The sequence below is a fragment of the Tinamus guttatus genome, unplaced genomic scaffold (genome assembly GCF_059628265.1).
Source record: "Tinamus guttatus ecotype Peru unplaced genomic scaffold, ASM5962826v1 Tinamus_guttatus_pri_ptg000055l, whole genome shotgun sequence".
NCBI lineage: Eukaryota > Metazoa > Chordata > Aves > Tinamiformes > Tinamidae > Tinamus > Tinamus guttatus.
Window position 1 is genome coordinate 232,974 of NW_028288589.1, and position 27,270 is coordinate 260,243.

At 40.0% G+C, this 27,270-nt stretch overlaps 2 protein-coding genes across 2 annotated transcripts; one reads left to right on the top strand and one right to left on the bottom strand.

Annotated features, from left to right (window-relative positions):
* The first annotated feature begins 1,170 nt into the window (after window positions 1-1,170).
* LOC104576288 (opsin-5) lies at window positions 1,171-6,376 on the top strand. Its single transcript, XM_088540086.1, has 4 exons — window positions 1,171-1,243; window positions 3,326-3,619; window positions 5,040-5,371; window positions 6,029-6,376. The coding sequence occupies exons 1-4, from the start codon at window positions 1,171-1,173 to the stop codon at window positions 6,374-6,376; spliced, it is 1,047 nt and encodes a 348-aa protein (XP_088396212.1).
* Window positions 6,377-11,165: 4,789 nt separating this feature from the next.
* On the bottom strand, window positions 11,166-27,163 carry MMUT (methylmalonyl-CoA mutase). The gene is made up of 13 exons (XM_010223662.2): window positions 27,149-27,163; window positions 26,159-26,570; window positions 23,947-24,314; window positions 23,081-23,238; window positions 21,631-21,802; window positions 19,852-20,100; window positions 18,778-18,889; window positions 17,527-17,642; window positions 16,724-16,839; window positions 14,150-14,281; window positions 12,490-12,637; window positions 12,198-12,365; window positions 11,166-11,569 (listed from the first exon to the last, which is right to left on the bottom strand). Exons 2-13 carry the CDS (start codon window positions 26,535-26,537, stop codon window positions 11,441-11,443), a joined length of 2,247 nt encoding a protein of 748 aa, XP_010221964.2. The 5' UTR covers window positions 26,538-26,570; window positions 27,149-27,163; the 3' UTR covers window positions 11,166-11,440.
* Window positions 27,164-27,270: the final 107 nt, after the last annotated feature.

Here is a 27,270-nt window from a genome sequence, read left to right on the forward strand (position 1 = left end):
CCCCTCTGCACCATCCTAGAGAGTCAAGTACCATCTGTTTTCTTGCTCACTCCACCTTGGGACCTATGTATAGAGTGATCCAGCTTCAACTGGAGAAGGAAGCATCTTTCCCTTACCTTGTTTTTCCCAAGACATTTATAAACTGCAGGAAAAAAAAGGAAAAAAAAAAGTGTATTTAATCCTATGAAACCAGAGGAAGGGACCGAGTATTCTTTTGAGGAGAGGATGGCTGTACTTTTAGCATAATTTAGAATAACTCAGCTCATCAATGTATTGCCTGGATGCCACCCAGGCTAAAAGCCAAGTTAATGGCATTTTAACCACAGGTCTGTAGACTGCATGCACTAAAATCAAGACTCGCATGTGCGAATTGATAGATGAGCCTATAACACCTGTTTGGAACCTGGAACAAAAGTTGGCATTGATTCTTGAGGGAGCATTATGGTGATTTTTAGACTCACACATTATAAGGAGAAGATGGGTTTGGATGTGAGGCTTTGTTCTCTCCAGTTCCTCACCAAATAATCACAAAAAGACCTAGAGCAACTCAGGATGTGATTCTGATTTGCAGCTCTGCTGTTGTGAGCAGACTGAGAGCATCCTCTGCTTCTGCACATCTGTCCTGCATGCAGCTGTGAAAGCCTTGCCATCAGCAGCACCACTGCGACCTTCTGAACACTGCTGGTGAACAGCTTTCCTCTCATAATTCAACATAGAGACCCTCCTGCCCCCTCAACCCTGATCTCTTATTTCCCTGGGAAAAATCTGGGAAACAAAGCTCCTAAGGCCCCTTCCCCTGCCCGAGCTGCAGCCGGGATGTATCTGTCCCCCGAGCTGCCGGGAGCGGGATGGCACCGATTTTGCTCTGGCACTCAGGGGGTTTGCGGTGTGACGCGGCTGCAGAAGCGGTGGCGGGAGCGGGACAGGAGCAGGGTGGGAGGAGACCTGCGCGGCCAGGCGGGATGGCCCTGGCAGCGGCTCTGCTGGGCGCTCCCTGCGGCTCCCCAGGGACGGAGCCCGTCCTCGCTCCCGGCTTCTCCCACTCAAGAGGGGGCAGGAGAGGAGGAAGCAGCGGGTCCCCTCACACAGCAGCACCCACGCGCCGGCAGCAGACAAACCATGAGGAGAGAGCTTCTGATCTAAGAGCTTCTTCCACTTCCACGAGGGACAATGGAGGAGCAATATATTTCCAAACTCCACCCGCTTGTGGATTACGGAGCTGGGGTCTTCCTGCTGATCATAGGTGAGTTCACAAGCTGCCTGCTTCTTTAAGGATGCTAGGAATGCATGCATGGAAGCAGTCCAAGCTCGAGGGAGATGGGAGGCAATCTGCTGCAGCACAGGCTGTGCGTCCTCGCTGGTGGGGAGCCAGGATTAACCTCAGATTTGCGATCCTTTGCTCTGATGCCTGAGACTTGCCAGCACAGCTTCATCTCTGCAGCATCATGAGTACTCAGGATAAGTTCCTATCTCTTATCCCGACATCTCAGCCTGGCGTGTGGGACAAGGCAGGCTGTCACAGGAGTCTGCTCAGTCTGACCTTAGTGTTGCTTGGCGTGGGGAGGAAGGCTTTGTATGAGCAACAGCTGTGCTTTGGGAGGATAACATGGTAAAAAGCAGTAGTAGTTTCCAAATCACACTTCTTTCTGTCTAATGGCCTGTTTGCCCTGCCAAAGGCAAACATACATGAAATGCAGGTGGGGATGGGTACCACACATGGCTTTAGTGGAGCATTTTCTTCCTTGACTGTCGCATGTGTCCAGGTGATCTGTTGGACATAGATGCAGATTTGGAGGGGAGATTAAATGGTTTAGGCATGCAGTCCTGCTGAATTTTAACAAGATGTGAGCACCTCCCTGCCTTCAGCTCACTTGAAAACCCTGGATGAGGTAGATTTAAGAAAGACAACTCTGAAGAGCTCAGGGAACTTTTAAAGCATATACACAGGTGCCAAATAAATGTGTGTGATTAGAAAGCAAAGGCAAGAGATCACTTGAGTCTCAGATTTTTTTCTCTGTTCCACTTAATTCTTACTCTTATGTTTGCTGTCCTTTCTTGGGTTTGTGCCACTGTATTTGTTCCATTTTGTTGCATGTTACTTGATTCATTCCTCTGTGGGCACCTTTTAATGTAGTATCTGTTAGTAAATGCAACCTTCCTCCTCCTCAGCTACAAGGGGACACTGACAGAATCTTTTTCCATGTCTTTTTCATTTTCCATGTCTATTTCATTTCTGACCTTACAAGATACCTTCTCAGGAAAACCTTTGATTAAAACTTAGCTCCAGAAAAATATTCACTTGAAAGAAAAATGCAAATGAATTGTTTGCTGAATGTACTTCTGATACTATTGTTATAACAGTGTTATACTTTGAACTCCTATGGCATATCTGGATAATAAACGTCCTAGAGATCTGTGACACTTGCAGTGTAATCCCTGTTTTGTCACATGCCTCTGGCAAAACGACTTCTATGACTTGTCTCACCGCACTCAGAGAGCACCAGGACAGTGTGGGCACCTGAGCTGTGGCACATACTAATTCTCAGCTGCCAGGCAAGGGAGGACCCTGAGCTGCCCTGCCAACCAGTCCACTTAGTTCATCCAGGGAGCTGAGGCTGCACAACCAGGAGTAGCACCTTCTGCCCCAAGGAAATACACGTTCTGAGACAACAGTGGATGATACATTGCCAAGAAAGAGGAAGGTCTGGGGAAGTGGTGGGTGCCAGATGGGGACAAATGAGTGGGAGAGCTGAAGTTCTTCAGTAGGAAGAAGAGATAGGTGGGGATACTACTGGAGAACAATGAATAGTGGATTGGTACTTAATGGTATATTTATATAAGATACCGTATGAGAGTGGAGAAAAGGAGGTGGGCTGCTCAAATGAGATAGGAGCCACAGAGGAATAAGTGGGATCCAGCTCATGGAAGGGGGAGGTGGGTAACATGACAGTGGACAGCTATGCTGTGGCAGAAAGGAGGGCAAGATGTGGTCTAGTATTTATATAACAAAGTTTTCCCCAGTCATTATAAACTGTAAGAGGCTGTGAACAGGAATCTGAAGCCCTCTTTGCTCTAACTGATCCATATCAGCAACAGCCTGACAAGGTTGGGTAGGAGAGCATGGCAGATTCACACCAGCACATTTTGAAATCATCAGTGCAACAAAAGTTTGGCCTGGGCTGAGGCTGAATTCTAGCCAGTCTCCCGGTGTGTCCTGTGTTTGAGACCTTAGCTCCTGGCTAACGATGGGCATTTTTCAAATCCTTTGCATAGCCAAGCACTTCACAGGTGTGCTAACCACACAATTCTGATTCTTCTATTTTAGCTATCCTGACTATCCTTGGAAATTCAGCGGTCCTTGCTACAGCTCTGAGGCGCTCTTCGCTCCTGAAGTCACCGGAGCTGCTCACAGTAAATCTGGCAGTTGCAGATATTGGGATGGCCATCAGCATGTACCCCCTGGCTATTGCATCTGCCTGGAACCACGCTTGGCTGGGAGGAGATGCGTCCTGCGTGTATTATGCCCTGATGGGTTTCCTTTTTGGTGTGTGCAGCATGATGACCCTGTGTGCGATGGCTGTGATTCGATTCCTTGTTACCAATTCATCCAAATCTAACAGTAAGTCATGAATTACCTCTCTGGTACCCTAGTAGTGGTACATTTGGGCTGTATTGCTCAGAGAGGCACTCTGTTGCATATGGCATACAGTACCAGTTCAATAACTTTAGGTCTAAACAGCAAATTTCTAATGATCCTAGAAGGATCGATTAAATTCCTTATTCAGCAAAACATTCAGGCTCTTCTCTCTATACTTACATGAAAAAAACTGTCCAAAGCTGGAGAGTCTGGATGTTCTTCCTATTCATCTGCAAACTGACATATTGAAACTTAAAAGGAAGGAGAATGCTCTCCTGGTGTTCCTGGGCTGGGAGGTGTTTTTGTCAGCTTGATCTTGCAAAGCTGCCTCCCTGAGCAGATTGCAGATGGGCACACAGGGCTGCCCTCAGGTCTCAGCTGATCCAGGGACATTTTCTAAGGAGTTTCCCAAGAAGACTTATGCCTGTATAGCCTGTGAGACTTAGTGTGGGTAAAGGTTCTGTTCTGGACCTCAGAAACTGTCAGCTCAGGTCTCCCTGCCTCATAGGCATTTATATCTACCTGTGATGTAACAAGAAGCATCCAGAGCCCTTCTCCCAGATTATCCACAGTGGAGACCTATTAAGAGCATGATACAGCTTCCATATGCTCCAAACACCTGCAATTTTCATGGTGATTAAGGTCTGATAAAGTCTGAAAGTTGATGCATATCCAATATGGAACTGGGTTATAGCTGAAATGTTCAGTGACACTCAAGAAATGTTGACTGCTTCTCAGTCAGGCAGTCAGTCAGGTATTATAATCCGTGCTATTATATACCTTTGCTTACCATGCTTATATACCCTTGAAAAGAGGTATTACATACCTCTTTTCTGCATTTTTGACAGTAGTATTAAGAGATGACAGTAGTATTAGAGATTGGTATATGGATGCACAAGGTTCTTAAGGGTGGGAGAAGTGAGTCCACACGCCATCCCTCACACACCCACACAGACAGACGAAGCAGGGAGGTTTCCAGTCATATGAGCTGGTAGCAGCACACCTTGCCATCTAGAGCATGGGTCCATCCAGTCCTCTGTGTGTGTGTAAACATTAGCACAATGGTGCTGCAGCATTAGAAGGAATAATATGACATAGTTATGAAGATACTGCTCATTTATGAGGCATATCTAGTCCTTTAAAATGATGCAACACCTGAAAACTTGGCAGTATTAAGCATAGCACTATATTTTGATGAGTTTTGAGCTGCTGGAAGAGTACATTGGGAATAGTGCAGTTGCAATATCTATAAATTGAACCTTGATCATTGACTGGCAGCTGTTGATCCAATGGTTGGGGAGCTGCAGTAGAAGTACAGCCATCCTGCTGGAGAACAGGTTATGCCTCAAACTGTGCAGTTGAGGTGAGATCCATGCAGACTTGTGCTTCCTCTTTCTTGCAGGTAACAAAATCACCAAGAACACTGTTTGCATCGTCATTACTGTCATCTGGCTCTACTCCTTGCTCTGGGCCATTCTGCCCTTGATAGGCTGGGGCTACTATGGCCCTGAGCCGTTTGGGATCTCTTGTACAATAGCCTGGAGCAAATTCCACAACTCCTCCAATGGCTTTTCCTTCATCCTGAGCATGTTCCTCCTGTGCACAGTCCTGCCCGCACTGACCATTGTTGCCTGCTATTTGGGAATTGCCTGGAAGGTTCATAAAGCGTATCAGGAGATACAGAACATTGACAGGATTCCTAATGCAGCTAAACTGGAGAAGAAGCTGACTTTGGTGAGTTATCCAGGAGAGTCTGCAGTAACCAGGAGCTCACAGGGAACTGGCTGTGCTCATGCACAGCCCACGGTGACCTTCACTGCTTTTGTCTAGGACCAGCCCAAGGTGGGGACGGGCTCCAGGCTCATCCAGACTCTGAGTACTCCACTCAGAGTAGCAGAGGGTTCTTGGTAACCTTGATATTTCAGTAGCTTGATAACAATGGGTAAGATATCCTAGATACCATGCAGACTACTAAACATTCTTTAGAAGTTGCACACACAATTTGCAACTTTATATATACACATTATATACATTTATATATATACATATATAAAAATAATAAACATAAATATATTCAGTTGCTCATTTGCTTTGTAAATTCAAAAATGTCCCAAGTTTTCTATTGGCCACTCTACTTGATAAGATGTATTTTCTGGTGGGATGATGTCTCCCATGACATAATGCAGCCAGAGCCAAGGAAGGAGATAAAAATGATAGTTCCCTCGTAGGAATCTTCTGTGTAGACTTGCTAGATGGGCATTAGAGAATATAAGCACTCTCTGGAGTTACCTATGCTTATGTCACAACACAGAGAATACACTGTTTTGGGTATTTTATCAATTTAAAGTGTGGTTTCATCCATACACCATGTGCCTCCTGTTTCCCTTTCAGATGGCTGTACTCATCTCCGTTGGGTTCCTGAGCTCCTGGACACCGTATGCGGCAGCCAGCTTCTGGTCCATATTTAACTCCAGTGATTCCCTACAGCCCATCGTTACACTGCTGCCCTGTCTCTTTGCCAAATCTTCAACAGCATATAACCCTTTCATTTACTACATCTTCAGCAAAACTTTCCGCCACGAAATTAAACAACTGCAGTGTTGCTGTGGCTGGCAAGTTCGTTTCTCCAGCACCGACAACTCTGCTGAAAATCCTGTGTCAATGATGTGGAGTGGGAGAGACAACGGACGTCTCTCTCCAGCTGCAAAGGTGGAAAACCAGGGAGCCCCAGCTCACTGAAATGTAGTCAAGGTTCCAGAACACAGGTCAAAACCTGGACTCCCTCGTGAGTCTGAATGAATAGGGATGCAGCACATGGGGTGGCCACCGCATATCTTATGTCAAATACTCAAATTTCAGCACATATTTAAGTATATTTTAAGTATATATATTAAGCATATATTTTAAAATAACACCTGATGATTATTTTTAAGCTATGCAACAGAAAAGATTATTTTTTTCCAAGAATTTCCACTTTATAAAAAAATAGATAGATTTATGTCCTAAATAAAACCATTATAAGCTTTGGTGCCACTTATTTTCAGGAAAACAACTGCAACTACCAAAGAAAATGAATTATTTTTGTATTCTTTTCTTCTGCTTTTCACTTTCTGGTATAATCTACCTGCAAACTCTTAGCTCTGTCACTAAAACACCCGTCAGACAAAACGGTAGGTTGAACACAAGGTGCTAGCAAATGAATAAGACTGAGAATGTAGCTCTCAACAGTATGGGCAGAAAACCATATGGGTCACAGGAATATTCACTGCCAGGAAAACTTGTTAAGTAGCTGGTATCAGGATGTCTCAAAGAGATATCCTGTTCCTTGCTCCAGCAAAGGCAGTGTACCAGCTCCGCACATCCTAAGCTGGATGTGAGGAGTTTATAATGTGGCACAGCTGGGTATAACATGCCAAAAAGCTGCCGATTTGGTTTGAAACATATTTACAACCACAGGATCATACTGCTACCCCATTTTCACAAGAGATTCTGAGGTGGAAATGGTTAGATCTACAGTTTAAATCTCTCTCTGTCTTACTGTTTGCTGCTAAAGGGCACAAGGACAGCTCTAATTTCGAAATATGGATGCTGTACAACATATCGCTTCATAACTAGGTCTTGCTTTCACTGCTCACTCAGCTGAACACATCTGTCTTTGCTAAAGGTGCAGTGAAAATGGAGGAGTTAAATGAAAGGCAGATTTGACACAGATTTTTAACAAAAATCTGAAATAACGGAGAACACATTTAGAATTCTCAAAAACTTCTCTCACTCTCAAACCCTAATAATTAGTTTTATTGCCATAAACTACAGCTGAGGCCAGGAATAGGATTAAGACAGGGTGAAGCACTCTGTGGAATATAACATGCTGGGAAGGGGGCTGTTATGGTAAATGACAATTATTATTTTTGCTTTTGAGTTAAAAAATAATCCGATATGAAAATGAAGCTTTTTTTAATAATCATATCTCAGTTTTTGCTTTAACTGGCTCAGCTGCTTGATGTTTAAAAGAAACAGCAACACATACATTTTTACCTGGCAATTGCAGATTGTGAAAGGAACAATGGCATGTATGTTAAAAATGTAATATGAGATTCCCTGGTGAAAACCTAGAGCAGAACAGCTACACACCCTCACACAAACGCTTTTAAAGGAGGTGTCTGCAACGTAGAAAATATGCCACTCTATAATACATACAAAATTTCTGTAAAACTGAAAGATCTGTATTTTGCTAATGTTTAAGACAATGTTTTAATGGCTTGATCTATTACCTATATACTTATTTTTAAAAGTCTTTGTGTAAGAAATATGACTCAAATCTCTTTTTCCTTGTCTAGACTCAATGAGGATCAAATCTGAATTTCCCATGGGAGACTGTGCATTTTAGATGTTTTTATAATACACAGACAAAAAAAAAAAAAAAAAAGAGACAAAGGAAGGCTCCCCTTGGGGCAGAGAACTAGGCCAGGGGATTAGTCAGTTTTTGTTAAGTCTCATCAAGTTGATTTACAGTCCAATTATCATTCAGAATTCATAGTATTTCCTGTCCAACCCTGGACTGTGTTGTCAGCTAAGTGATGTTCTAGACGCTGAAGCACTTAGGGGTGAATCCACACCCTAATGTTCACAATGACCAGCACAATCATCTCATGATATAAACATTTAAGGTAAAAAGTTCAAAACATCTAACCTGATCACATTAGAGGTAAGAGTTACCTGACCAAGCTGCAGCAGTTTGCAATGCAGACATCCATATCTGAGCTAGTCACTTTTAGTTCCTTTTGCAATTCATAGGAAGGGATTAGTAGTTAGCAATCCATAGTTACAGATCAATTCCTCATCGGATAGACAGGTTGAAATGTGCCCTAGAAGTGCTGATTTATTTCCTTTGAGGATAAATGGTGATGAGACATGAAGTTAGTTAACATAAATACCACCCTGGCTTGCATGAAAGTGAAGTGGAATTCACTTTATTTTGAGAAGCCTTCTAAGCAGCCTTCTGTCCACGTAGGCTCAGAAATCCCTTACAGATCTAGCCCACTTCAGTTTTCTCATTTGCAAAATGAAACTAGACCCACTTCAGACCAAAGATAACTGTTTGATAGAGATCTTTGCTAAGGGGCAGTTAAGGAGCCAACTCTATAGAAACTTGGGTTCCACCCTTTCCTTTGCCAGAAATACTTGTGATCTTAGGCAAATTATTTTAACTTTGCCTGGAGTTCTTTCCCTACCCATACAGCAAGAGAGGGTCTTGTTGTTCATCACTGCAAAGCAGAGATTATTTGATAAAAAGCTAAACAGAAGTGTAAAAGCAGTAACACTGAAGGTGTGAAGCACTGAGAATGGAAAATGGACTACATTCCCCTTACAATGTTTTGCTCTCTGCAAGATCAAACTACTATGTTCTGCAAGCTACTCTTCAACTGAAAGTCAAGAGGAAAGTTTGTTTTGCAATTAGGTCACTGGCCTGGGATTTGGTACTGCACTCAAAATTCCTGCTTTTTCACAGCTTCTTTCCATAAGGGTAATGCACTGAGGCAAGGTAATTTCCATCTGTAAATCAGATGCCTTCCTCCAGCCTCTTGGCCTGTCTTCATCTTTAGGTGTTTTTAAAATATAAATCGCCTAACATATACAGAAAGATCTATTGCTTTGGAACTAGTATGACCATCGACTGTCTGACAAATAGTGACCTGTGAATAGTGACATATTTGCAATTATGTACTTGCTTTTGCCAATTCTCATTGGAATGAACAGAGTAGACTTAAAGCAGTCAGTAATGAAGACTGCCAGAGCTTTGATTTGATGACCATAAAATTGTTATCCAAGAGTACTCACAACCTGACATTAATTTATCAGTAGCACTACATTCATGCTTCTCCAGCAGCAAATACATGGAAAAACACAATAGATTTTAGCTTGCCATAACATAATGAATCGCTACCTAGGCAGTGAAGTGATGGCTAGCTTAAAGAAAAGTTCACTCAATTACTTTTTTTTCCCCCCTTAAAAGACCTAACGCAAATATTGCATGTGAAAGCCCTGGTGAGAAAACTACATTTTTTTTTTCCTTGATTCACCATTTTCTTTTCCCACTTTGATATGACAAGACAGAATCAATGTACTTCAGTCGCTCCTAATCTTCTACTTTAAATGTCCCCCCCTTGAACATTAAAGGCCTGGAGCGATTCCAATTGAAGTTGGTGGGAACTTTTTATTGAACTCAAAGGGAACACAATGCTGATTTTAAAGATTATTAGAATTTTAGAGTTTTTAAAAAAGAATCTGTAAGGCAAGTCTCTCTAAATGATATACATTACCAAAGAGTGCAGAAGCCATAAACAGGAAGAAACAGATAAAACTAAAGTCATAACAAAGTTTAGAGGTCAAAAACACTTTGACTACATCTTTTCCAGTTGACTGGCAAGACAGGTTGGTCTTGTGCAAAGATAGAACATAGTATTTTTACTGCTGATGCTACTGTGTCTTCTGATTTCAACCATAGCAACATGCCCTGAATCAGATGCTAATAAATAATCAAAGATAAAACCTCATGGAGTTTTAAAGACAAAGATTTGCTTAGGTGTCAATACTGTCAACTTTAATTAGAAATACAGAGAGAAGAACACAGCAAGCCAATTAACCTGTTTAGTTCTGAGCAATGTGAGAGTACGAGCACAGATGCTTTCCTAAGGAAGCTTCTTTTAATTAAAGATCTCATCAGCTGCAATCCTTGAAGGGAGGGCAAGGTGCTATTGACTGGATGTGCTAATTCCAGCCAACTGCAGAAAATCTCACTTTATGTAAAGAATGATGGTGCTGAGCCTCTCAGAAGTGCACTACATGCTCTTTCATGGCAGCTATGTGAGTGTTATCACATAGAGGCTTTAGTATTTTATGAGGTGACACAATGAGCAACGAGGCAAAATGAAATGAAGGAGGGTAAGTCCAGAACGTCAGGGACTGACCCCAGCAGACCCTCACACCTTTGTTTCCTTTCTAAGGATACCACAAAGGATTTTGCCCTACTCTTTGCCTTTTATATGTATTAATTCAATTCCTCCTCGAAGGGACATAAAAATGGCAAAAAAATCACTGATGTGAAGAGTCCAAATGCTAAGTATATTGGAATAGCAAGAGCAATACTGGACACAAGCACAGAATTAAGAGAGATGGAAGGAAATTAACTCCATTTAAGGAAGACGACAGCATCAGGAAAGAGCAGCAATGTACACGGGCCATCGCTGCACAGCTGCTTCTGTATGGATAACTGCCAGATACAGGATTTGTATCCTATCAAACAAAATATGAACTTTGAAACACTACGGTTTATCTACTTGGACCTTTCTAAATGAGCTGAGTCAGATTAACACTAAGATCTAAGTGTTGTAGGAGTCAATCATGTCTCTGCTGAACTTTAGTGATTTTGGCTGAAGACTTCTATCTCTAAAATGTCTGTCTAATATATGATTCCAACATTTCAAAAGTAATTCATATGTAAAAGGGATCTATGGAATAACCAAACAGCTGAAACAGTTATTTTATTTAGCAGTACACATGGAAAAAAAAAAAACAAAAAAACATTTACTAAGTTCCCTCCATAGTTCTAGAGATAAAATTTTAATGTGGATACATACATAAATAATCTTCAAATAGAACAAGCCATAGAATTAATAACTTTCTTAGAAAGCACATAACACCATGCCACTGGGCAGTGGAACCAAAGGTATGTGGCTGGCCAACTCTTGCTGATGATTAGAAGCAATTGCTATAAGACTGGTTGAATTGTGCGAAATTTCAGCATTACAAAGATTGCTGCCTCTTATCCAGGCACTTCTCAATATTATCGAGCACTTGGACAGCTGCTTTTGGAATACGAGTCCCTGGACCAAACACACTGGTCACGCCAGCTTCGTAGAGGAAGTCATAATCCTGTTCAAAAGAAATTTAAGATCTATAGTTAATATTGCAACAGAAAATTGACTATTGCAGTAGGTGTGTGCCCAATCCCATATGCTGGGCCTGAGAAAGCATTTCCATCACCTCTCAGTGAGGGCATGACAACATCAAGGGAAACAGAAAGAAAAAACAGTTAAGAAAAAAGAAATACTAAAAAAGCACCAGCAGGAAAGGTTTCACCTGTTTAGCATCAGATTAATGGCAGATCCTTGAAGATATTCAATAAACAATTGGATGTGACACTGAACTAACCAAGCGAACTTTCATGAGAGGAGATAGTCTTTATCAGTAACACACAAAGTACTGGTAATCAGAAACAACCGAGTATAAAGAATATCTCCTCTGAAGCTGGTCTTTATACAACACAACTTAATATTCCAGCCAGCAAACACTGTTAAACCAGGACAGGGTGTACAAGAAGACACATCGATGAGAGCTGACAGCACTGTGACCATCCTGCAGATCTATACTGACCCTGGTGAACACACACAGCACCTTTCAACAGTGTAACTCGACTCTGGCATATAGGAAATAGCTAAAAATGGCAGAAACTGAAATAAAGCAGTCTCCTGGTTTTCATGGAACTGGATATTGACCTTACCTGAGGCGGGATGACGCCTCCACATATGACAAGAATGTCTGGGCGGCCCAGGGCATTGAGTTCTTTGATAAGCTCAGGCACAAGAGCTTTATGACCTGCTGCCAGGGTGCTCACACCAACACAGTGCACATCTGCATCGACCGCCTGCTGGGCCACTTCTCGAGGTGTCTATTTAAAAGAGGAATTAAATTACAGATCACATTTAGGCTCAACCTGGTTGCTGAGCAAGCATCACAGGGAGAATCCCTGCATTCAGAATACACTGAAATGGACACGGTTAATTCAGTCATACCTGGAAGAGGGGACCTATGTCCACGTCAAAGCCAATGTCTGCAAATCCTGTAGCAATAACTTTAGCTCCTCTGTCATGGCCATCTTGACCCATCTTTGCAACAAGCACACGAGGCCTGCGCCCTTCGCGATCCATGAACTTGTTAACTCTGATTGGAAACACACGTTGCAGCACTAAGTCACTGAGATCCATTAAAAGCATTTCCACAAATAAAAACAAACAAACAAAAAACACTGTCTGCAACTGTAGCATAATTTCTGTACCTTAAATCAAAGAACTTCCAGGTCATGGTTGGTCTATGTAGTCTACATGCTACTTTTAACACATATGTTAAATGATTACTCATGAATTTCTTATATTTAGTACCCTTAACAATATATACAAGAAAAACCCTCCACTATTTTTAGGCTCGGCAACAATACAAACACTGCAAAGAATTCCAAACAACTAAAGCATAAATCTCAGATTTTTAGTAACAAGCCATGACTTCAAAAGTACTCACATGGCACACAGGATAAAGAGATGGGTCCTGGACCTGTGCATTTACACATCATCATTCAACTGGGCACAAGGATGACTAGGCACTCATTCCAGTGCCTCCCTTTTTCCTAGGTTAGTGGCAGTCCAGATTTCTGTTTGATTAAAGAACTGTATAACCACAGCCTCAGAAAACAATCTTTCATTTTACATCTTACTGTCAGTCAGAGTGCCAGTCTCCATCTTGTACTAGGACACTAAGATTACTCTCAGAAATACTACTAAAAGGGTTTTTTTTATTTAAATATTGTACTTTTATGCATTCTATTAATGACAGACTGTATGGATGTGAAACCATCTGCTGACATGGCTGGGGCAGTCACCATAGGAATCCAGCGACTCGAGTACTCAAGCGACTCAAGTGACTCAAAATAAAGCACTTAATGACTAAGGCTTGAACAGCCCCAGGAGGTGATGTCAGGACAGGAAAAAGCTTCACAAAGTGGTGGTGAGGGAGACTTGGCCAGTTTAGAAAGGAATAGGTCAAGGGAGCTGGGAAACCAGAGAAAGACTGACAAAGCTTCTGCTTGAGGATCTAAGGCCAAAATAAGAATATGGGAACGCAAAATAATACAAAGAAGAGGATTTTAAGAAATCACATATGAAGTCAGATGCCTACTACTTAGCACCCCTTCTATTCTGCAGGCCAAGCTTCTTTAGAATTTTAGGAACATTAAGAGTGAAACTGCAGGGATAACTTATGGACTGAACAAAACCCCATTTTGAAAATATGAATTCCTGGAGTTATTTATAGAGATTATTATTACATAGCCTTTGAAAGAAGCAATGCAGTATATGAGAATTTCAGGCAAAGTTTCTCAAATTCTTAATCTTTAGGCTGACTGGTCTATTTGAACAAAATCCTCAAAACATTAAACCACCTGGTGAATTTTGCTTATAAGCCAATAAAAGCTTTGACTGCCCTCTTATTGCACTGTACTCTTTTCATTCTGCTTACAGGCACGAGAATGTGTGTGCAATGCTTGTTTTGTTCTGCAATCATTTTTGGGATTGATTACTGCTAACTTGTACCCATGTCTCGGGGAACGCTTCAAGCACTATTACAAAAGCCAAATGGATTCAGTGTGACGCTGCGTTCAGTTTCTTTAGGAGTTATTCTTACCTATTGATGGCATAAAGAATTTCATCACTCTCTCCAAACTCCTGGCGATAAGCTCCACTCACCATTCGGTCACTAGCTTTATGCTCCCCAAACACCTTCTTCATTGCATCTGTTATTTCTCCAACGGTGCACCTAAAGTACAGAAGCAAATCATTAATGCTATCAGTATTATATAAAAACAGCGGATACAGTGGCCCAATTATTTGCCTTGAGCCAGGAGCAGATTCAATCATACACAGCTCTCCTTCGGCTCTACAACTGTAAGCATCTGACTTTCTCTACTGTCATCCACTAATAGAACATTTAAGAGTATTTATTAAAAAATATAATAAAAATCTCACACATTTTTCTGATGTGAAAAGTAATGTTACAAAGGACAATGCAACTAAGGCTGTTTCACAGCAAAATGTTTCAGCAAATTAAATTTTAAATTCTCTGCCTCAAAGCATGTAAAAATCTTCTACTTATCTTTCTGTGAAAAATCTATCATGCAGATCTGCTGAGCATCTCATGATATTTTTCATCAATATATTCAGCAAAATTATGTGTGAATGGGAAGAGAATAAGGAATGCACACATAAATACATACATACAAAGAAGTGAATACAATTTGTTACATACTCTGTCAAAGTGAAATGAAGAAAAATACTACCCTTATAATAGTTTGAAACCCCATCCAATCTGGTCACTGATAAATACATTTCATCAGGTGGAATTTATACTTTTTCTTGCCATTATAGCTAAATGTAAATTTAGGTACAAACTAGTCTTAGCCAAAACCAGATTAACTATCCTCCATGCTTTTAAAATAGGATAGTAATTGTTTTTTTGGACAAGTTACAACTTCTTGCCCACATGCTTTCAGAAAGAGATGGCCAGTGAATTGTACTCAAGACTGTACTCTCTGCCACACACACTCTCTGGAAGTATATTTTGCAAGCTCTCTGCTTTTATCCATTTTTTTGTTTTGTTTCTCAGCATACTAAGGAATTCACATCTGGACTCATGAGGACCACCGTCTAGAAGAGTAACTAATGTTAAATAGTACCAAATGGACAGTATCTGTGCAGCTCTGTGTGAACATAACTTAGTCTGCCACTCTTTTCAGAATTATTTCAGTAATGCTTTAGATTTAGTCAGTATGAGTTATAAAGCAACTTGTCTGTGTTTGTCTCAGAATTGACTGATACCATTAAGTAATACTTCAATTTTGCAACACCTGTGGGATCCCAGAAAGTTTATCAAACACTACCTGAACCACAGTGAAGAGCCTTCACAGCAGTTTTCTTTTCAGAGCATCTAAATAATCAATTCTCTGGTGTTTAGCAGTTTGTCTAGTAGATTTTGAAGTGGAGAATAGAAGAATAGCTATATTCTCTGTTCTGTATTCTATTAATCTGTAGCCCTTAAAATTACTTTCCTTCATCCTGAAAACCCATCTTTTCCATTCAGTTAGAGGCAGGCGTTGGTCTCTAACATGCCAGTAGCACTGGCCTCCATCCACCCCTGTTAAGACTTGAAGTATCTTCACTTAAACATCTTTTATCCGGTGTTGTCCGTTACAGAAGAGCTCCCTGTAGACACTCACAGAACTCACAAAACTCCTTCACTCTTTATCAGATATAATGATGATTTCCTCCTATGGTCATACCATAGGGGACACAGGCTACACAGTTCTACAGGCAGATGCAAGATTTTTATTTTGTATTTGCACCTTACTTACAAAAAGGAGTTGCAGTGCACTACTGCATTTACAAATATTAAAAAAAGGTCAGTGAGTAGAGAAACTGGAAGACACGAATCTCTGCTAGCATTATCCTCTAATGACCTCCACAGTTCAAAGACAAATGCTGACATACTGCTGAGAGTCCTGACAAGCTCTCTTTGGAAGCAAATGTATTAAATATGTGGCTATTAGTGTTGAACAAAGAGGAATGAAGGATTTTGAAAAAAATCACAGTAAAAAATAAGACAGTACTCAGTAAAGAATAGGTTCAGTTTGCTCATTTCAGGGCCACTGGATTAGAACAGTCTTAAATACCTTAGATAAAAAGAGTATGTGTTCTGCAAGACTCTAAAGGATGCCTCACTCTCCTTTTACATTTTAACATCTTGGCCTGACAAAGTGAGCTTATTTCTCCTGCAACCAAAAAATGTTTTCACACCAATTTGTGGTGCAAGGAAGGATGAAGCAGCAGACCAGGAGACTGTGTGCATCCCTTTGCACATTTCAAACACTTTAAATCTCTCTGACCTACAAAACAGAAGGGTGGCAAATCAGGGAAATCTAGTTACATTCTGAAACTGGAAAAAGCTTGTGCTTTGTGATAACTCAATTATATCCATATGGGTTCTTAATAGTATCCATGCTGTTCTTAAAAAGATATTAAAGCATAGCTTTAAGAGACTGCAAACCATAACAGTCAAACTGCAACCACCTTTTACTTCCACCTCTGAATAGAAAGCCCAAATATCTTGACAGGTCAAACTTCAGAAGACTTCAAAACTGTTGAGAGATGAAAATGAACATTAAAAATTTAATAGAAGTTAGATATTTCAATCCCCCCGCCATACCTTGCACGTGCTGCATCCACTGCAACTGCCAGTAAGTTGCCTTCCCCAGTGGCAGCACACTGTGTTAGAGCATCAAGACACTGCTGGGCTGCTGCTTGGTCTCTACTAGCCTTCACCTTCAGTGGAGAGTAAACAAATTAAATCAAACAAGGTGAAGTCCAGCATGTTCTGCTAAGATCTTCTGTTTTCAGATATTTATGTTGGAGACACTAATTCAACCATTGTCAACCTACACCTTATTTTTCAAAAAGGCTAAAATTAAAAAGGCTGTTCTGGTTGTAAAGCATGTGTACAAGTCCATTAAGTAACTCTAAAGCAATTTTCTCCACTTTTTTTTTTAACTAATTGTAAAACTCAATCTTGACTACTGATTGTAAACAGCATTTCTTAATAGTATCTGACAGACTGCACCAAGTAGTCTGAGTGTTGAAATGTTACACACTTTTAGAAAAAAAATTACAGTTATTTTCTATTTTCAGAAAATGTAAAGCTCTTGATTTGAAAGATCAGATATATTTCTGAGACATTCCAAATGCTCCAATGATTAAAACCAAATGAACATACTGAAAACATTTTTGTTACAAATACAAAACATTTTTGGATTTTAATACTGTGTTTCTTTGAGGTCTCCATCAATCTACGCTAAAGCTGTTAAACAGAAATCCAGCTTCTCCACTAGGTTTTAGACTCGATCCTCCCAAATTTGAGAGTCATTTTTATTTGGCAAGCCACATTCCCCTAATATTTACTTTTGTACTCTCTGAAAGTATAAGGACTTTTACTTTTGGGAAGGTAAGTCCCACCTTATTAATCTTCTCAATCTGCTTGTTACGGACTGAAGTATTATCAATAGCCAGAACTTCAACTGTCTCCTCTTTTTCTAGCTGGTGCTTGTTTACTCCAACAATTACTTCAGAACCTATTTCCAACAGAAACACCAGAAACTAGAGTTGTAAACTGTTGTGAAAGAACACAATAATTATATCACAGGAAAATTTTGAGCTTTGCTTTAGAACAGTTTTGACATTTCAAATATTCAAAATTTGCTTTTTTCAGGAAGGATCTAGGCCTGTATTTTTCATTATGATTAAAGATGGTTAGATGTAAGAATATTCAGTTCAGTGAATACTAACATAGAAAACCAATTCAAAAAAGAATACTGCTTAGCTTACAAACTAATTTAGTAAGAACACACTAACATATATTACCTTCTAAAATTTGCATAGTTTAATCTTACAGAAATGAGCAGAGACACCCCTCTCTAGCACAGCACCAGATTTACTCTTCTGATTTACCAGAAGAATAAGAAAATGAAGTTTCCATCTTAAACTATTCCTCATGAATAAAAATAAATTTATCAAGTTGCAGTTTTCTGCCAATATGGATGCCAACGTGAAGTAATTCACCTTGGGAGAGGAGATACAGAGCTTTTTACAGAATATTGATTTTATTATTCTCTAATGGTCTTAGCACCTGCTTCAAACTTATCTTCCAAATGAAAAAGCTTATATATCTCTTTTTATGTTAGAGTTATTTCTGGTTTCTGCTACTGGAACACAAACTATAAAACGTAGAATACGCACACACAGGGATATATATACATACATACATACATATATACAAACAGTGCATGAAGAACTGTATCCCCTCTGATTTGAGATAACTGCAGTTTTCTGGTCTTCAGTAAAAATTAGAATTTCTCAAGCAAAAACAGAATTCTGGCCATATATATTCCATACTGCCATCTGCTGGTGGCCACATTTTTATATTCAGAAGACATAATTCACAATTTAAAGATAATTTTTCTACAGCTTTATCTAGTCTAGTTTTAAATTTGTCAAGCAAGACTGTTTTCATTCATTTTTCTTGACAGACTCCCATGCACTGATATTTACTTGAGAATCTTTCACTGTTATTCAACTGAAATCCTTCTGTTCTACTAGTAACAATCTGTTAAACTTAATCAAAGAAGTGAAAAGAAATGAAAATGTGTGTGTAAAAAAAAAAAACTCTTAAACGGAATTCTTCATTTCTTACATCTTCCTGCTCCCTACCAGAGTCAATCCTGGCTTGTCTCCGAGCTGCACACTCTTCAATCCGAAGTTTGGGGATTCCTTCAGCTACAGCTTTGGCCATTCCACCCATTTCTTCAATCTCCTCAATGAGCTGAGAAATTAAAAGAATGGAAAAAAAATATGTAGTAAAAAGTTTCAGAAATCTAGCTTTTCTTCTTCTGTTCTTCTGCTATTAAAAATTTGGATACACAATTACAGCCCCTTCCTCACCAAAACAGTTTGACTGTATTGCAATTACCTACTGAAAATGGTCCTCAGAGCATGCCTAGGTCCTGTCTAGAAACGTTTTAGTTGACATGGACTAAAACCACAGGGTGATAATACAGCAGTGTGTACAGTCCCAGGTTAGAGTTTAAATCTATTTTAGTTAATTTACAGGCTTAGAGACTTTTCATAAAAGCAGTAATTTGCTCAAAAGGAGAATCACTAAAAGATTTAGCTTCACAGCCTAATCTTGCAGATATATAGGTAGATAAATTTCTTTGGGATTGCCCCAGACCACTCCTGTGCAGAAAGAAACAAAAACCCTGGGTTCTACATAACGAGCCCATCATATGTATGGCCAGACAGCTGCCTGCCTACATGCTCAGTTATAAAATTTTGCAGTTAAGAACTAGTTTTAAGGTTTTGAGCAGAATACCACAGACATGCATCTAGTAGACTGGTTTGACTTCTTCTATAGAATCTTTGTTTTTATGGACAAACTACAGAGATACAAGAAAATGAGGAAATGAGGAATCCCCACAGCACATGAGAAGTTGACAGATTCTGATTATTTGTTCCAAATGGAAATATTTCCTTTCTAAACATAACCTGCTGAAAGGTTGAAGTCCATATAGATACACACACACAAACACAAACACACACATATAGTGTATTTTTATCAGGTTCACTTACAAAAAAGTAATAGAGCAGGACTGTAAAAGAATTCCTTCACAGTAAGCTAATAATATGCCAAATAACCCCTAAAAAGACATTTCTGAAATAAAACGTGATGCTCCTAAACCAGATTATAACAAATAAATAAATAAAACAAAAAACATGCAGTCTGACCTTTAAAGCAGCTTCATAGACATCATTGGTGAGGCACTCCATGAGGTAAGATCCCCCCCAGGGGTCTGCCACTTTAGGAATACCTGATTCCTCTTGTATTATGATCTGCGTGTTCCGAGCAATGCGAGCGCTCTTCACTGTAGGCAAACCCAAGGCTTCATCGAATGAATTTGTGTGCAAGGACTGTGTACCTCCAAACACCGCAGCCATTGCTTCGATTGCAGTACGAATAATATTGTTGAAGGGATCCTGGGAGGAAAAGGAGAGAATTAAAGCATAAACGTCCTGCCAAGTGCCTGAGGCATATTACAGCTTAAGAAGGAATGGTTAGTCTGAAGAACTTCCATCCCGGAATTCCAAAAGTCTTGGAGGTATGAAAAGCATATCTGGCAGGTAGGTTACTAGTCAAGATCCTCAAGATCTGTTTTGGAACAAAACGTATTTAATATTTTCATTAATAACAGCATTACAAAAGATAGGAGTTAGTGCTGAAACTTCATGATGCTGTAAAATTGAAAGACATCAACAGGAGAACTGGGATATTAACCAAAACAATTTAACAGAATATAATTTAGCCTTTTGACCAAGATTTTTCTCAGCTCATTTTAAACATCTTGATAGTCAAGATTTATTTATGTGTCCTTATAGTCAAAGAATAGTTATGATGATCTCCGGCGAGGGGACTCGTATGCTAAAACGGGGTAAAGAATCACCTGCTGCATATGTCTGTTATTGTTAATTATTTTAACTCACACAACTGTTCTAATCTGAGAACCCATAAAGGCCACTGTTACAAAAGTCAGTTTTACTGTATTCCTGTGACAGAAATATTGTATATTGCATTTAAGGAAAAAAAATAAAATAAAACCAAGACAAGGAAGTTAAATAACAATGTTCGCAATCAGAATAGAATCTAAACATAAGACTTATCACATGACTTTTTTCGGGAAGCAGTCCTCACAGTAAGAACTGAAATCCAGTTCTGATGTCATTTAAGTAACTATATATGTAGTACTCAGAGTTATTTTCTTGTTGTAAAGTAGCATAACTCAAAAGAAATAGCAGAAAGAGTACCCATTTTCAGAAAAGCTGAGGAGCTGTAACCAGCACTGGTCTCTCAAGCAACTAGAGATAGGGGTGTAAATGACTTCCTTGACTACCAGAATGCATTTTCAACAAAGTGAGTTTGAGACAAGGGTGCTGCTAACTGCTCCATTTGGCCACATTCTCAAAGGATAACTAATATAATCAATCCATGAGAGAGCTTAATCAGTCATTCCTGCATTAATATAAGCACCTCTCTGCATTTACCTATCCACTCAACTGTTTGGGATCATATTTTCATTTCAGTATCTTAGAATAGGAGCACAGATGCTTAAGACAGTGAGCCCAATATGAAAATGAAACGAGACTGTGAAAAGTTAGGCAGCACTGAGACTCTGGATATCACCACATCTAAATTATTTTGTGATTATAATCTAAAGCCTTTAATTTCAATGCTTTTAATTGAGCAATTTAGGGTAGCCCAAAATATTGAAGTGTTCCCAAAGAAGCAATTTGGAAAGCAACACTGCTGGTGTTCAACAGCCTTCCTTTTTTTGTAATCAAAAAGATGGATCAAATATTAGCGTGTGCACCTGTCAAAATAAAATAAGTTGTCTCATTTAGAAAGCTGCATCTTTGCTAGTAAAAGCAGTAACACCCTTTAGATATATGAAGCTTGAGGACTTACATAAATCATGTACATTATAAATCACAAATTGAAGACCAATTTCTAACCTGCTCAGTGAGTGACCAGCCTGAAGTCTGACAATGAGCTCTCAGAAGAAGAGACTTGGGATCCTTGGGCTTAAACATTTTCTCTATTAGATGAGCCCACAGCCGCCTCCCAGCTCTTAGCTTAGCTATTTCCATATAGAAGTTCATGCCAATTCCCCAGAAGAAAGAAAGTCTGAAATGAGAGCACATGGACAGGATAAAATACTAAACAATTCTAATAATTCTATTTAAGTAATGGAAGAGTCATGTGGCAAGTTGATTTATTTTAAATATATAACTCTTATATAAGATGATGGGAATGATCTCAGACACCGATGCCACTTGTAATGGAATGGCACAGATCCACACTAATAAATGTAGTCTCCAAACAGGATGAGTGCAGGCCAATAGCAGTAGCAATGGTGTCAATATAATTGTTAAAGTGTCTTCAGCAAATGTCACTGGCACAGGTCACTAATACAGACAATCAGCATCCACTAGAATAGGAGCACTACTCTAGTGCCAGGGAAAGCTCCTAGGCACAATTTACTGCAGTGTATAAGGTTCATGAGCTAATTAGAATAAGAAAATGTTGCAAGTGTGCATTCATCCTTCTCCTGAAGAATTTAATTAAAACCCAAATCAAGCAACAGTTCCAAACTGGACCATATAACAAGAAACAGTGATGAACTACTTTTCCCCATTTATACTTTCTTTGACCTATGAAAGTAAATATGTACAGTTAAAACAAGTACTACTCTTTATACAAAAGCACACTTTTTAACAGTCAATTTGTTACCAAAACAATCTGCTAAGGCTCTTTATATTTCCTGGTGAGAAAGAATCTATGAAATAAAGCATTTTCTTTTTCTGTAAATCCAATTTCAGTGTTGTCACAAATCTTGGAAACAGGGGTTAATTCACCTGATTTGGACAGCCTGTTGCAGAGTCAAGCTATATATGATGCACGCTGGCCAAAAAGAAAGAGACTTTTTAGGAAACTTCTAACCTGCAAATGCTGTAAATGCTCAATTACCTGAACTTTTCTTTGATAAGTAGATTTTTTCCAAATAAATCAAAGTAGTGTTAGTGATCAGAAGATTCAATGATACTTTAGCATAAAACAACAACCAGAGCTCTTGACGGATTCTGAAATCTGCACTAGATGTCATATAAAGACTATGGGTCTTTCTGGCCCCAAGACCAATTGTCACAACAGACCTTGGCAATGTTTGGGCTTCTGAATAAGCTTTATTCAGTTTATTAGCATAGATGTAAATTACGTGTCTACTGAACCACACATATTTTCACACTGCTGAAATTGCATAACAAACAAACAAAAAAAGATCCACCTGCAATATGGGCATTGATAATGTTACTTGTGCAGAAATACTGAAGTACATTTCAAGTTCTAGAGATTTTATTCACCCTTCTGGAGTGAGTTTTGCATTTGCAGATCTGTTTTTCTCACCTTGGTGCAAATTCATCAATGGTAAGGCCTGCTTTAAGTCCAGTTCTGCAGTATTCCAAGCCATCAGCTATAGTATAAGCTAATTCCAGAATGGCATCAGCTCCTGCCTCTTGCATATGGTATCCACTAATTGAAATTGAATTAAATTTTGGCATATGCTGCAAAAATAAAAAACAACAGTGTATTACAACAGAAAGGAGGAAACTGTACTATCAGTGTTCACAAATAGTCCATTCCTTGTAAAACACCATTAAAATATATCTCCATTAGGCTGTGTTTGCGGGCGTGAATTTCACTTCAGAGTAGTATTTCCCTCTCGATATAGTAAATATGCTTTTTTTTTTTTTGCATTATTCATTGTGCTTATACTATCATTCACCATGATAAGCCTCTTTCTCTTTTGACTTGATTACAGGCTGTGTTCCATCTCTCCAAAGAAATTGCAAATAAGAAAATATTTGGTACCATCAAACTTTCTTCCTTTCTTATCTCCTTCTTGTGCTCCATTTCATAGCTGAAGTCCCCAGATGTCTTATCTTTTTGCTCCAACTTATAGCTGCGCTATACTTCTTAACCATGTGATTTCTTTTATCACTTTTTGTGTAAAATATAGCCTCTCTACTCCTTGCCTACAAGCTTCCTGACTTCCTTTCAGGCTTAGCCTTATCTTAAGAGTTGAGGTTGCCTTAATAACCCTAGAGAGCACACTTCAAGTGATTTGGGATCTTAACTTCTCCTCCCTCCTCTTTCCACGACCATTTAATCTTCACTATGAGAAGTCTCTCTCTCTTCTGCCTTGTTCTACAAAGAGCTCTGCCAAGTACAGTTAACTTGATAGAACAGAAGTAATTAGACTTCAACAATACCTTTGAGGTATACTGAAAAATGTCAGCAATAATCCGCATTGATGGTTCTGGGGGGAAAATATATGTATTTCGGACCATGAACTCCTTCAATATGTCATTTTGGATTGTCCCTGTCAGTTTGGCTTGGGGCACTCCCTGCTCTTCTCCAGTTACAATGAATGTTGCCAGCACAGGAATCACTGCCCCATTCATAGTCATAGAAACGGACATTTTCTCCAAAGGTATTCCATCAAAAAGGATTTTGGTGTCCTCCACGGTATCAATGGCAACTCCAGCCATTCCAACATCCCCTCGAACTCGTGGATTGTCTGAATCATAACCACGATGGGTGGCTAGATCAAAAGCAACTGACAATCCCTGCTGGCCAGCTGGAAAAAAAGACAAAGAGAGATTGATTCCAAAGTGTTAAACAGGTTTGCTTTAAGAAAAGGGTTATTTTTATTTCAAATCACCTAGGCTTGGCTGATAAAACATTTTTGATGTTGAAGACAGTTCCCTCCCCAAACTTGCCCAAAGTTTTCTAACCTATGCAGAACTTAAGCTTTAAATGAAAAAGTTTTTAACTAAGAAAAAAAGATGTGGTCTGTTGACCTGAACCACACAATCAAAACATGGTTATTAAATCAGTGAGTAGCTGCTCATCCAATAAGTTAAATGTGGATACATGGACAGTATTGTGGCTCACATACACTAACTGTACTTGGCTTAGCTGGAGACAAGTGCAAATCATATTATCTCATCTTTATTGCAGTTTAAACACAAGCAAACACACTGATACCCTGCTCGCTGCTCACATATGTTGTTTATTCCTAATGTGAAGTGCTGCATTACTAAAATCTGCACTAAGTTATTCATATAAAGCAGTGAATTAGGCAGTTCAAGCTCTGTCAGACTTGTTTCAGCAACGTAAAAACAGTATTTGAAACCTCACTAAATACAGTCACTGGTGTTGCTGCTTCTGAAGAAAAACTCTATCTACTACTTTGGCAACTCAGCATCAGCAGAACTCTTGTCAGATACCAGCTACTCTTGTTGGTCTAAAAAGCTACATGTTAGCTTTGAAGTACAGTGACAGCAGTTTAAATTTTTATTGATTTCATAGCTTGGCCCACTGATAGGAATTCAGTGATTCTGTGGATGGATAATGAAATCTCCTCCAGCATTCCTCTAATTGCAGAGTGATTAAATGATTTAAATTGCTTTACGAACAACTAGGCCAAATTCACATAGTAACATAGTACAAGCATAAGTTTTTCTGTTAAAATATTTGTTTGCAGATCTTTAATGTTCTATATTTGTGATTTGTTAATTTACTGAGGTTTTAATAAATGGATGGAATCAAAAAGACATACTTGCAAGAATATGATGGCAGTCAATATTAGTCTGCTTCCTCCTAGCAAACACTGGTAAGGAAACCAGCGCTTCCTGCCATCCGAGAATTGACATTTTGAGCAGGAACATCAATAAATGGGGATAAAAAAAACTTCTCAGAGTTTTTCCCAGAATGCAAATTTTAGACTGGCAAGGTTATAATTAGCTACTCTTCAAAGGTACTAGGTGCAAACCAATGGCTGTTGCAAAACGAATGCTGCATTCTGTCGAGATCAGACCACTTTTTAGCAGTGGCTTTGATAATATACTATTCATGTCTGAATAGTATATTATGATGATACTTTAGCTATTATCCAAAAGAACTGCTATAAAGCACAATACTCTGCAGAAATACTGTTCTCAAGGAAATTATCAAACTTTAGGGACGTAGTTTTACTAATACCCTACTCATATACTATCATATGAATACATTTAAAACTAACAATACGAGAGGAAAACAAAATGTCAGAATGCACTATCAGAAGTTTAACCAAGTGACAAAGTTCAGCAGATTTTTCCACTGCAAACCTCTCTCATGATCACAAAATGAGACTAAAGTGCTCCACACTCTGCTGGCTGGACCCTGGGATGATGCCAAATTTTGTCTCTGTCAATGTCAAAGCAGAATATCTAAAAATAGCACATAACAGACATTTTTCCATCTCAACGGTAAAATCAAACCAGGATAGTCAGAGAAACGATCTAAAAAGTGCAACCGAAAAGAAGCTAGCAGAAGTCAAAACTTGGAAGGCTGAATGATCACATTCATTATATAGTTCCCCATGTGGTCGCTCTCTGTTGCTTTGCCAGAGCATGTCCTCTACCAAACAACCTGTCTTACCTTTAATGTTGTCCTTGTAGAACTTGTTGCTCTCCTCCACGGTGCTGAAGCCAGCATACTGGCGGATGGTCCACGGCCTGTACGTGTACATGGTTGGGTAGGGTCCTCGTGTGAAAGGCTTCACCCCCGGCAGCTCCTCAGGAAGGTTCTCCGTGTCCCTCTTGGAATACAAGGGCTTGATGTCGATGCCTTCGGGGGTGCGCCAGATTAAATCCTTCGGGTTCTTGCCTTTCAGCTGCTTCTCAGCAAGGGCTGCCCACTCGGGGTGCAGAGGCTGCCGGTGCAGCGAGCGCCGGGCCAGGCGGGAGGCTGGAAGTTGTGCCAGGCACGCGCAGCAGCAGGGCCGGAGGCGCCGGAGGGCATCCTGGGCTCTTAGCATGCCTGCCCCAGCAGGTTGGCAATGAGAGATAAGCTGAAGGAATTAAAAATGCAGAACACTGTGTTTTGCACTGCTATACAAATCCAAGGCGAGGAGAGTGTGAGAAGTCAACTTGTTCCAGTTAAGCCAATTACTCAGGAGAAGACAGAATTGAATTTATTTACTTCACAGAAAAATCTCCAATCAGACCATGCATAAAGCAGAAGTAAAAACAGAGAAAACATCCCCCCCCCCCAACTTCTCCAGCTCACCTGAGACATACACATAACTTATGGCAACCCCTAACTTGGTACCATCACTATTAACCAGGCAGTGCAAACCTAGTATAGCATAGCGAGGCCAATAACTCTCCCACCCCCTTCTCCCTCAATCTCCTAAGGGCTCCCTTAATAATACGCACTGCTGATTTTGTCCTACCAGGCACCACAGAGGCAGGAGGGGAGCAACAGGGAAAGCCAAGCTGCTGCTCCCCAGCCCTACACTTCCTCCCAAGCGGTACAGCCAGAAACTCTACGATAGCGTTTTTAATACCATAAATGTTACAGAAAATACATACATGAAGCACTACGGGGGCCCCAAAATGCAACCGCCCCCTCCCCTCCAACCCCTACCTGCCCCCAGCCCCTCAGCAGGGCCCCAACGGCCGCCAGCGGCAGTGCGCATGCGCAGTGCCACGCCCCGCGCAGGGGCCCGGGTGCTGCAGTGCGCATGCGCCTGGCTACTTGCGCGGGAA

What these genes read in the sequence shown, in the direction of transcription:
- LOC104576288 (XM_088540086.1), top strand. Translation starts at nt 1,171, where the DNA reads ATGGAGGAGCAATATATTTCCAAACTCCACCCGCTTGTGGATTACGGA. An exon ending in GGTCTTCCTGCTGATCATAG is followed by an intron (nt 1,244 to 3,325) that starts GTGAGTTCACAA and finishes CTTCTATTTTAG; the next exon opens with CTATCCTGACTATCCTTGGA. An exon ending in CAATTCATCCAAATCTAACA is followed by an intron (nt 3,620 to 5,039) that starts GTAAGTCATGAA and finishes TCTTTCTTGCAG; the next exon opens with GTAACAAAATCACCAAGAAC.
- MMUT (XM_010223662.2), bottom strand. Translation starts at nt 26,537, where the DNA reads ATGCTAAGAGCCCAGGATGCCCTCCGGCGCCTCCGGCCCTGCTGCTGC. An exon ending in CTACAAGGACAACATTAAAG is followed by an intron (nt 24,315 to 26,158) that starts GTAAGACAGGTT and finishes CTTTTTTTCCAG; the next exon opens with CTGGCCAGCAGGGATTGTCA. An exon ending in GCTGGTCACTCACTGAGCAG is followed by an intron (nt 20,101 to 21,630) that starts GTTAGAAATTGG and finishes TTTTCCTCCCAG; the next exon opens with GATCCCTTCAACAATATTAT.